General features: G+C 42.0%; 1 protein-coding gene across 1 annotated transcript; it reads right to left on the reverse strand.

The window, feature by feature from the left end:
* Positions 1 to 2,113: 2,113 nt before the first annotated feature.
* On the reverse strand, positions 2,114 to 10,336 carry tmem161a (transmembrane protein 161A). Its single transcript, XM_080430844.1, has 11 exons — positions 10,227 to 10,336; positions 9,215 to 9,318; positions 9,022 to 9,105; positions 8,002 to 8,093; positions 7,257 to 7,413; positions 6,219 to 6,434; positions 5,909 to 6,052; positions 5,608 to 5,721; positions 5,347 to 5,521; positions 3,767 to 3,863; positions 2,114 to 3,651 (listed from the first exon to the last, which is right to left on the reverse strand). Exons 1-11 carry the CDS (start codon positions 10,227 to 10,229, stop codon positions 3,347 to 3,349), a joined length of 1,491 nt encoding a protein of 496 aa, XP_080286970.1. The 5' UTR covers positions 10,230 to 10,336; the 3' UTR covers positions 2,114 to 3,346.
* Positions 10,337 to 12,500: the final 2,164 nt, after the last annotated feature.

Genomic DNA, 12,500 nt, shown 5'->3' on the forward strand with positions numbered 1-12,500 from the left:
CTGTTGAATTGTTTTATTTCAGCTTCAGTTTATATCACTGTATGGATAAATGTAGACATGAAATGCTATGTAAACAGTATTTTTGAAAAGCTATAGTTTTTACATATTAACTGAATGCTTCAATAAGGCTGAAAAGCGCAGAAATTTACTTGACATACCATCAGACTATATATATATTCATCCAAGGAGTCTTTTAAGTAATTTTTAATGGTGTCCCTCATTTTAAATAAATAAAAAAAAGATTGATTGGTACATTCATTTGGTCTGGTGTTTTGCAGCCAATGTTTGAACATCAGTTTACAATCAGTGGTGGAAAAATGGGATTCACAAGCCACGGATCCCTCGTGTCTTTGGTCTAAAAGACAGATAAAATGCTGTGTTCTGTGTTTCCATCAAGCTTTCATGTATCCTTTCATTTGTCATATTCACGTACCCTCTTTTGAACTCACAACCTCTCTCATCATCCTGTCTGCTCATGTCAGTCCTCTCAACATGTAGCCATGGAACAGGGAGAACAAGAATGGACCACTTAAAAGCCTGTAGACCTTTGTCTTCAAAAATATATTCAGTGTGTGTGGGGGGGGGGGGGCTCATTTCCACAGCTGGGTGTCTCACTGTAATTCTGCCAGGACATTCTTCTATTCCACCCCATGGTGCATTTGCCTTCCTGTCCATTTCAACTGAAAACCAGTGGGGAATAATAGCCGGAATCAGCCACACTCCCACACTGCCAAGGCCAGCCCAGCCACGGTCCGACGTTCCACCTCCTTAAATGAAAAGATAGTCTCACAGGGGTCGTGTCTGGTCTGCTCCCCTGAGACCAGGGCATGCCACGTCTGGGTCCACACACACACACACACACACACACACACACACACACACACACACACACACACACACACACACACACACACACACACACACACATCCTTGTCCCTATGGCAACCACAGCCTTCTGTCTGCCTGGTCTGGCCTGGCCTGCTGCAGTCCACAGACCAGACTGAGGGGGCCTCAGGCCTCCAGCTCAGATCCACATAATTAATGTGATTATATTGATATATCAACGCAGTCACCTTCCACTTCATTAAACTGGACACTCTCCCTAACATGTCATAGGCTCAGAGGCAAAGAACTAGAAAGAAAATGGGCACACTGTCTCTAGACCTAAGATCTACAATGACTCAAGATAGTAAGCAGGTGTGTGTCCATTTCTTTATGGTACTCACATGAACCCGTTCAGGTAGTGTAGATGATTTACAGATCAAAAAGCTACACAATCTCTGATTGGATACAAATAAATAGACAAAATGGATATTTTGATTGGAAATATGTTACAGGTTTCTCATTTAGCTTATGAGACTCCAAAAGAAGGAAATAAAAAAAAGAACTGTCATATGTGCGATCATGTGTGAGATCTCAAGGTTGTTAACTGGTTCCCTTTCAAAGTTTTTCCTCAATAAGAGTATTGATATCCTCAAGTGAACCATGTGCCGATTCACATAAAGGCAGAGGCAAGTGGATGTCCCTCCCTATATTCGAGAGTCTTTGTGGTTTTTGACTGGATGTGGAAGTCAAATAATATCACCAATAAATCATGTAAACACTCAAAGGGCCCACCCAGTCTTGTTCTGAGAAAAGGTCACATTCCTTAGCTGCAATTAGACATGGAGCTGTGCCAACATTTAATACCATCAATGAATGTTTTAACTTAACAAATGCCCCTCGTCATCCTAAAACATCAATTGTCACACAAGTGACACATGCAGACGTTTGACCATGTTTGTTGTGTGTAAAAATGCATAATACCATCTTATAGAATCGAGTTAGATGTACACAAACCTCTTTCGAGACTTTTATGGGGCACCAAGTTCATAGTAATTATTAGTGATTAAAGAATTATCTTCTCAGGAGGCTGGGGTCAGAGTTCAGAACCCAGTAACTGGCGAGACACTATTGTCATGCATGATGACTTGTCACCGTACCGACACTCAAAGGACAAACATCTTTAATCAGCCGCATCTCCCACGCTCCTTGACAGAAGACAGCAGTGAGAAACATATTAATGCGAAATTATACCGTAATCTTTTATACATTAAATCAATTTGATCCAAAGAAATTTAAAATAAGTTTTATTAAGTCAAACAAATACACTTGGGTTACACCCTAAAGCTTGCACACCATGCATTTAAAAATATTTCAGCATCTTCATATGAACGTCACAGTATAACATGATTTTAAAACATAATCAACAAGAATAAACACAAAAATCTAATGCAAATGGAACACACAAATCATTTTAAATTAAGTGTTATTTGAAGCAACGCATTATAAATAAATATAACCACCGACTCCCCTGCAATCCACTGTAGACCCTATAACTTAAACTTGTGTTTTACTTTGTCTAATTTATAGTAGTTTGGCAAAATGAACATCAGAATTTCAAAATGATGTACCTAATAGACAAGGGGACACTGCACACAAAATGTTACAGTAGTGAGCACATGTCTGGAGTGTGTTTACCTGTTCAGTAGAAGATGTCTGCAACTCCATTCTAAAACACAGATGGAGGAAATTGGGGATATCTTCGACTTAATATCCGTGAGTTCCCAGGCACTTAAGAATTGTTTATTAATAAGCTTTCATGATTCAATAACAGTAACACCTCCAGTCCTCAGTTTAACATAAAAATAATTTACTCTTAATGACCGCCACAGTTGATTCACAGTCAACTGTGTTAACACTAAATAGGCTGGATCTGATCACTCCTACTTTGCCCTCAGTACAGTACAGCAGAACGTAAAAACAATAAGCATTGAGCACTCTTTAAATCGGTTTCGTATTGGGACCAGGAATCCCTCACAAAAAAAAAAACAACAGAACTAAACAGGTTCATAGTGGTATCTACTTTTCTACCAAATGCAACCTTACTTGCAGCATTAAGAAATGTTCTGTGTTACGAACAAACATTGGCATAGGTATATTTGATACACTGCAGAAAAATGTCATGACAGCAGTCCAATTCCCTTAGTGCACCCTGCTTACTGACCTCAGTGACAGACAGACAAACCAGTAGCCTGCTGGTCTCACACAGCCTAATGGGCAGAAAGGTAGTAAGGAATCAACACGACAGAGCCTATCACCTGTCCACCTTCAAGTCCTTGCCTGTTAGCTTAGACATGTTTGTTACAGCCAAAACTAATATGGGAGAAACCCACAGGGATCCCTTCTGTCTGGTTATTGTGTGTTTAGCTGTAATGTCTCCCTCATCGCCTGCAGACATACAACTGGCTAACAAGAGGCTGGGGCTGGTGTTGCTTTGTGGGTAGTGTAGTTTGTCTCTCTTAAGTTAGTTCTGCATGAGGTACTGATGGAAATAGATGCCGAACAGAGAGCTGATGACCTGGCACGCTGCCACCCACCAGGTAAGGAAGGCGAACATGCCTCTGAAGAAGAGGGGGGTGAGGACGGAGCGCAGTGCACCGAAGGCCTCTGTAAGGCGGGCTACTGTGGCCTGGACGTCCTCCTCCATGTAGTCCACACCTTCTTCGTCCTCATCCACACCGATGGGCAACACTGGCGCAGGTGTAGGCATTATCAACGCAGGGGTCACCCCGGGGGTCTCCGCGGCACGCACTGCCCAGGAGAAGTCACCTGGAAGTGAAGTCACCACTCGTCAAATCAAGCCTTTATGTTTTGAAAGTTACTGTAAGTGAGCATATATGCATACTAGTGCAACAGTGTGTGTGAGTTGGTAATCTTTGCTTACCTAGAGCCTTGAGAGATAACGTTGTGAAGAGGATGAGCATAACAGGAACCAGGTACTGCAGAGTGACGACTGACAGGTAGCAGAACACACGTGTCACCTGCAAAGATAAGTAATAACAAATAATCACTCAAACAGCTTTTATCAGCCTTTCCTACTGCTCAGTGATGACGTTTGTGTACGTCCAACTCTATTCGATTAAGATGTATTGTATATTTATACATTATTACACTACAAACATGGTTAAATGTATTTTTTTGTATGCAAAACTAGTAAGTTAAGTCTAGAATTGCCTCTGCAAAGTAACTGCAAATCTTGCACCAAAATTAACATCAAAACTAACACAAGACAGCGATGTCTGGAGATTTTATTTACAGACATGTGAAGTGGTATAATGTTAGATTTGAAAATGTCTAATCTATACGACATAATGCACCTAAATTGAATTAGTAATGGTTCCATTTTTATCATACCATGCTACTTGTCAAATAGTTGAAAACTGCTTTTAAAAACTGCTTTTAAAAACAGCAACGCGATTACAAATGTAAACTGGAACCATATAATTTTGTAGCAATGCTAATAAAATAAGGGACCTGAATAACCAGTACTGGATTTCAATTCAATTTCAATTCATTAAATCATTTTGGCCATTTAACAGATGCTCTTATACAGAAGACCCAAAAGCGTGAGATCAGAACAAATGGCATCAACAAACAACAGGGCAAATGGTCATGTGAATAGAGTGCAAAGAAAACAATTTGGTGCTTCAAAAACTAAATAGGACACCAGGCAAACATTAACCTAGCATCTGTCTAAACAACATGGTATGTAAATAATGTTCTTAGCATTTGTGGTCAAAGAAAAACAAATCTAAATAAAACATATATTAACATATATTCGGATAGCATCTTATCTTATATTAAAATTGGCCCGAACCTCTAGTCTTATATTAAAATTAGAGAAGAAAGTGAAGGGGCGATGTGAGAATTTAGGGCGGTTGAAGCCCAGGCTTGCCATTAATGTACTTTTAAGTGTGCACTGTGCTGGAGAATTATCTAGGAAAATATGAAGATCCGATCCGGATACTATCAGTAAATTATCAATATTAAATACAGTACAGGCATGCAAACGGAGTATACAATTTGTTTTGGAGTGGCATGGATACCACAGGGTTAGGCTATGCAATAAGGTTGAGAACCACTGATCACATTCTTAACATTTGTGGTTGAGAAAAACCTACAGTAGAAAAAGTGACCCAGTTATGTCTGCATAGTAGAAATCTTGGTCAATAGCTAGTATCAATCAAAATAAAAAGTGGCAAGAAGGGGTACAGGGAGAATGAAGTGCTAAGGGGTGAGGTGGAGTCTGAAGAGGTGAGTCTTCAGATTACAGCGGAAAATTGGGAGCGAGTCTGCAGTTCTGACTGCAACGGGGAGTTTTATTACAGTTTGGGAGCCAGGAGGGAGAAGAGTCGAGGACGTGTGGGCCGTTGTCCAGGGTGTTTTAGGGAAGGCTCGAAAAGCAATCCTGTGTTAGCTGATCTAAGTGAGCAGGAAGGGTTGTAGGCTAAGCTGTAATCTTACCTTTCTTTGGATGTCAATTGCAGCGATGCGACCTGCCTCCTTTTTCATCTGTTCCACCCACTTTTGGGACAGATTGAGGTAGGCCTGCATGTGGTAGCGGGTCAGTGCTAGCCGCAGTATGCATAGTGCTACTATGATCCATAGACGCATACTGTCAAATACTTCACTCGGCACACTGAAAGAATAGGTACAAGGGGGTCAATTCAAGTGTACCTAGCAAACGAACTATATGGTAGTGTTCGGGCTTTTACTTTCACTTACAGTGTGATAGAGGTCTTCCCCATAGGTGCATTAGCCAGAAAGTCCCTAGCTAGGGGCTTGACCCATAGAAGCAGCACAATGATGGGAGATAGGAAACTCAAATGTAACAGCATCCTGTAGGAAACAAAATGAGTGTTACTAACAAACAAAATGTGTCATTTTATCTAGTTCAAAATGTTAACTTATTCTTCACAGAGAAAAATACTGGGGTAAGGTAATGTTTTCACGAGAGGTCAATGATATTACCTTTCATTAGACTTATTGTTGGTTCGACGCTATGCTTGATGCTTCTTGTACTTACTGTATGAGAGGGCGGTCCGCGTTCATCTGGACAGCATCTAGATGGGTCTGAGCCACTCGCAGTCCAGGAAAGGCTAGGAGAGCACCAATGTAACCACAGAATGCAGCAATACCCAGCTTTACCGTCAGCTTCGTTACTGGGACTCTAGTGGGAGACAAAACCAACAGCGAATGGAAATCAACATTATAATTTTTACAACTTGAACTTAATAACAATCTTTGCAGAACTTTCATGTCTAGGATCATTACCAAATATTTGTGCATGATTAATAATGGGACGTTACATATATGATATATTAAGAGACACTTACGACCAGTAGCCATAGCCGTGCTGTTTGGCAAAGACTTCCAAGTTGTCAAAGAGGTTGGCAAAGCCTGGTTCCAGGCCAAACTCCAGGTAGTCCTCTCTGACCACCAGCACCAGCATGGCCACAAGCAGAGAGAGGAAGCCAAAGGCAAGGCACACCGAGCGCTCCCCACCCTCGTCAGAGCGGAAGTAGTGGCTCATCAGCGTGTGCAGGGTCCTCCTGAAGATGGGAGGTTAAGGGAAACCAAGGGAGCAAAAAACAAGTAGCTCTATACTTGTAATTAATCCAGACAACATGACCCCATTGATAGAACCTCATTGATCAGAGCCCCACAGGAATTAAAGTAATTTGTGCAAGTTTCTAATATGTGTCTATAAATATATAGACCTTGTTATTAGAGTAATACAACTCAGGTTTAGAATGTTGGATTTCCCTGTTTGGAGTTTCATTAGATCACCAATTTATTGGGAGGGGTATAAAGCAGAGTCTTGCCTTTGCATCTTTATTAGCTGGATGGATGTTATTGGAGTGGAAATCAACACTGGCCCCTAAAGCATCTGTATGGCTTAAAGATTTCATGATGTATCTAAATTTGGAGAACATTTTATAAAATTTTAGGGGATCACTGGGAAAATGTGATCATGTGTGGGCCCTATGATTAAACATATTACTAAATTAAAGACGCTACATGACAAGTAAAACAACTGCCACCATCGACATGTTGATACAGGTACAACCTCCTGCATGCGCATGTTGGAAAATCCAAATTTTCCAAGCGTTAATTTTGTTCGATGCAACGTTGAAATATGAAGGCTCTGATTAATACAGGAAGCATCCATGGTAAGGGGTGTGTCCTATGAACGCATACATGAAAACAAGGACAATGGTCCTGTTATAATCATATAGTAATTATTTTGTGTGTGTGTGTGTGGGGGGGGGTGTTAAAGTATTAAGACAAGGGTTATACATTACACTGCGTCAACCACTATGTGATCATTTTCCCCCACTGATGTTCTGCTTTGCAGGAACTTTAAAGGATACAGACCAAACAGAACACACAGGACACACCAGATGGCTCCTATATTGACCTCTTTGCTGGCATCCACAACACTGTAGTAACCCTCAGTGAATAGGAAGACGCCAACTGCATAGACTGAAAAGTCTATCAGCCACTGGTACTCCAGAAAGAAACGCAACACTGGAAGAAAGAAAGTAAAATAAAATGAGTAATGAATATCTGGTGACCAAAGTAAATTAAATCTATTTTTACGTAGGACATATAGTGAAGTCATTGTGGATATGGAAGGAAAATGTAATCAGAAAGAAACATACTTTTACTCGATAAGGCAGGTTAGAAGGAATCATTCAGAATTCAAAGTAAGGACCCAACATGAACAATTTATGTGAGTTTATGTCTCAATTTGTCACAGAGACCAATATTTCTGCACAAGCCCAAGTTCCTCAGGGGAAAACGGGTCATGTTTCTCTGCATTTCTTATACTTTATTTGAGTCACATTATATTGAGGATAATGACATTAATATTTATCGGCACACAACGGCATTATCGGTACAGCTGGCACAAACCGACTAAAAAGCTGGGCGTAATGAAAAGGGCCAACCTACCACAAGAACACTAACTTACTGCATTTGCTTTCAGTCTGTGCACCATATCCAGTCTTCATATTTGTTTAATTGCTGGTTTAAACATGGCTGTCATTAAACCTACACTGTACTGTACTGACTGTGTACAGACAAGTAGCGTAGGATAAGTTGTATTTACTTTACCTAGAGCGTCAAGGACATTAACTGGAGCCTTCTCCAGCTGAAGGTCGATGTCTTTAGGCACTGTGAGTGGCGCTTTTTCCCCATTCTGTCTCCTGGAAAGGACAATAGGAGAGTAACGTAAAAACACATAAGTTGGACAGTAAGGAAAAAACAGCAACCTCCTTAAATGGAAAAACATAACAACAAAAAACTAAAACATAACAACAATCAGACTAGTCTACATTTTACTCACAGTATACACAAACTTGCTTTAAATTGACAAAATGTCATAGGAAGCACTACAATTTATCCCAGAGGCAGCAATAGCTGAATGGGTAGAGGCCGTCTGGGAAACAGAAGGTCCCCGCCGGTACGCGTCCCAGCCCCAGCTATGTGTCCAAGTGTCACTAAGTATAAGTAAAGAAGGTCGGGAGAGGCTTATTGTCGGTATCAGCCGATAACGAAGGAGTCTGTCCCCGTTACAATGCACTAGACCCCTGGGAGATGGATTGCTGAGGTGGAGCGCCACACCTACCATCAGCTGCTGAGGTGGAGCGCCACGCCTACCATCAGCTGCTGAGGTGGAGCGCCACGCCTACCATCAGCTGCTGAGGTGGAGCGCCACACCTACCATCAGCTGCTGAGGTGGAGTGTCACACCTACCATCAGCTGCTGAGATGGAGCGCCACACCTACCATCAGCTGCTGAGGTGGAGCGCCACACCTACCATCAGCTGCTGAGGTGGAGCGCCACGTCTTGTGCTGTACCCAAGTTGTGCTACTCATACGCTGAGTTAGTGGTGTCCGGGATCGAACCCATGACCTTGTGGTCCAAAAGGCGAGAGCTCTACCGACTGGGTGGTGTCACTGAGCAAGACACTTAACCCCTAACCGCTACCCCAGAGTACTCATCATGTACATGTGAGCAGCCATCAGCTGGGTGAAGCTGAAACTGAATTTCCCCCACAGGAATAACAACAAATGGTCTCCCCTCTCCCCTCCCCAGTCCTTTAAAAAATCGGGCCCTTCCCCCGGCTCACACCTGTCTCTCTTGTTGGGTTTAGGCATCTGCTTCCCTGCCAGCGCACACAGCTCTCCTTCTGATGGGTGTTTGAAGCGGAACAAACTGGAAGGAAAAACAACAGATGTCATACAAGCAGTGCAATGTAAAAGTAAACATATACTGTATGTACCATACAATAAATACATGTTATGGCATTGGGTGGCATTATTACCTGCCATTGCAAAGGAGCCAGCGGGCAAAGGAGCAGTGTGGGGCCATCCTCTGCATTACGCTAGCAGCCAGCAAGCTGACCACCAGCTGAATTCCCATCAGCGCCTTCAAAACAAAAAACACAAAATAAGTTAATTGTCACAATGTACAGTAGGTTGAGGGTTCACCGTCCGTTTAGTCAAACAACTGCTCTGACAAGGAGCTGCCTGCGACACGTGTCAGGGTGCAGGGTCCCCTCTCTCTACAACTGTGACAGTCAGTCAGAGGTCTCCAATATTTGATACAGCTTACAAGAAGAGACCAAGAAAGTTATACATGACTGGTTGTAGGAAAGTACTCTAAATGACCATGTAGAGCATTGGTTGATTTGGTTCTCAAAGTGGGGTCCCCAGCAAAAGTAGTAGCAATAATAGTAGCAATAGTTAATATAGTGTCACAGACAGTCATTTTAACCACATTTTATACTTTGGCTATTCAAAAATAGCAGATCTACAAGCTCGTGACACGCTATTCTTTTTTAAATATCATGAACATTTTTAACTCAAATCTTTTCTTCAGGCCGCTGGCACAACATATGTTAGAGATGGGGGGTCCGCAGCCAAATTCATATCATTTTGGGGGTCCTTGACATGAAGAAGTTTGAGAACCACTGATGTAGAGGACTATTAACTTCGCAATGCTACTGATCATGCTATCGTGCTGCTGACAAGTTCAGAATAACAGGTAAGATGCAGTGACATTTTACACAAACGTGACAAGTCAGTCAATACACAAATGAATGGACGCTAGTAGCAAGTTGCTACCGTCGTGCTAAATTTAGCTAAACTTTACCCAGCTGTCAATGCTGCTCTGAGCAGTTAGCTGGCTAACTAGCGTTAGCATATTAGCTCCTCAGAGAGAGAGAGAGCCCGATCTTGGCAAAGTGAACTGAGTTTTCCTACAACAAAAGGCTACTGTTGCAGAAATTTTTCTATGCATATGACACAATATAGTGGGAGAAAATGTTAACTTACCATCTTTTCCTGAAGGAGTTAATTCACAAGACACTCTGTAACGTTACTAGTTTCTTCACATGCATGAGTGTGTCTTGAGTATTGACAGCTGCTCTCACTGACATGTGTGGCTATAGTCAGGGTTGCCAGGTTTTGCGAGACAAATAAGCAACTAGGTCTATGAAAACAAAACCAAAAGAAGCACGCAGTGGTTTTAAACCTGTGGGTCGGGACCCCCAGGGGGATCCGCACATGATTTGGGGGGGTCCCCAGATGACAGTATAGTGATAATTTAAGATCTTTAAAAAAAATTGAAGAAAATGTAAAAAGACCATTAGGCTACTGCATCAAAAGTAATCAACAAACTACACTATAAAAAATGGTCAAACATTGACCAAATTGTCAAATGATATAAGAAAGAGGCAGAAGTTGTGAAAATAGCAGATGTACAAGCTCGAGTTTGTAGATCTGCTATTTTGCATGGGAACTGAGTCAAAGTGAATGTATCAACTCCTACAATTTCAAGTACTTGTCAGGGGGGTGGGGGGTCCCCAGTTCAAATATGATTATTTTGGGGGGTCACGGCCTGAAAAGGTTGAGAACCACTGAACTAGAGCACCATACGCGATCTACAAGCTCACAACGCGTTGTGAGCTTGTAGATCTGCTATTTTCAAAAACAATCTTGAAGAAAATGTGAAAATACTGAATATTTTTTTAAACATTTTTACAACACAAATCTTGTATGGGGGGTCTCTGGCATAAAATATTTTCAGATGGGGGGTCTGCAGAAAAATACAAGTTAATTTGGGGGTCCTTTCCATGAAAATGTCTGAGAACCAGTGGTTTAAACAACAATACAACATTATACACAACAAGCCCTCAACCAGCAACTTCACAGAAAAACAAGCCCAAAATTGCTTATAAAAAGCGGACATGGCAACGCTGGTGACTGTACTGGAGCGTGTCCCGGATGTACTAGTGGGCGTGACGTCACACAACAGCAGGAGGGCTTGCATTTTCATTGGATTTTGGCAAGTGTGCTGTGGCGTACCCTTTATACAACATTATTAAAATACATAAACATGCCGTGCTTTTTTTTGCCTTTTAGAAGAAAACTGCCCATCATTTACGGCTGTATCTTTTCCCCAGTTAGGGTTTCTTTCTTTCTTTCTTTCTTTCTTCGATGAATTGAATACACAGGACCCCAATGGAAACAACTTCAAAGAAGTGCTTTCTTGGGTTTATTCTTTTGGCATCCTTTTGTATGGAAATGGAGCTGCACCTCCGCTTTTTTGCAAACTGTTTATAGAGTATTCAATCAATCAATCCATTTCTGTCTTTCTTTTTGTCTTTCTTTCTTTCTTTCTTTCTTTCTTTCTTTCTAATTATCCTTTAAGATTTGTTCTTCCTCAATGCCCCTGAATGCCTCTGCTCTGCAAGACCCTATTGATAATCTCCCTGTTTTATGCTTTTAGCATCGTGTATCTTACATGTGATGATTGGCTGAAGAGAAACATTAGGCAAATCATGAAGATTAAAGTCTCAGACTTGCCTGCTCTCTCTCTCTCTCTCTCTCTCTCTCTCTCTCTCTCTCTCTCTCCCCAACACACACATACATACACACACACACACACACACACACACACACACACACACACACACACACACACACACACACACACACACACACACACACACACACACACACACACACACACACACACACACACACTCTCTCTCTCTCTCTCTCTCTCTCTCTCTCTCTCTCTCTCTCTCTCTCTCTCTCTCTTTCTCTCTCTCTCTCTCTCTCTCTCTCTCGCACACACACACACACACACACACACACACACACACACACACACACACACACACACACACACACACACACACACACACACACACACACACACACATACACACACACACACACACACTATTAAATACGTGTACAAAACAAAAAATGGACTCATAATTGTTATGTTCAAACCTCTATAAACAAACTTTGTCAGTGATTGTAATGTGTGTGATGTGATCCCTCTGAGAGACTAAGCCATGCAGTGCTAGATGAATATCTTTGATGCGGAGAAGACACCCCTGGGTGCATTGGAGCATCCTCAGTGTGTGGTATGCTTGATCACTCAGGATGAGCCTGACTGTTGTTGACCACACACACACACACACACACACACACACACACACACACACACACACACACGCACACACACACGCACGCATGGATGCGCGGACGCACACACACGGACGCACGCACGCACGGACGCACGCACGCACGCAC

This window comes from Gymnoscopelus braueri (genome assembly GCF_963280865.1).
Source record: "Gymnoscopelus braueri genome assembly, chromosome: 6".
NCBI lineage: Eukaryota > Metazoa > Chordata > Actinopteri > Myctophiformes > Myctophidae > Gymnoscopelus > Gymnoscopelus braueri.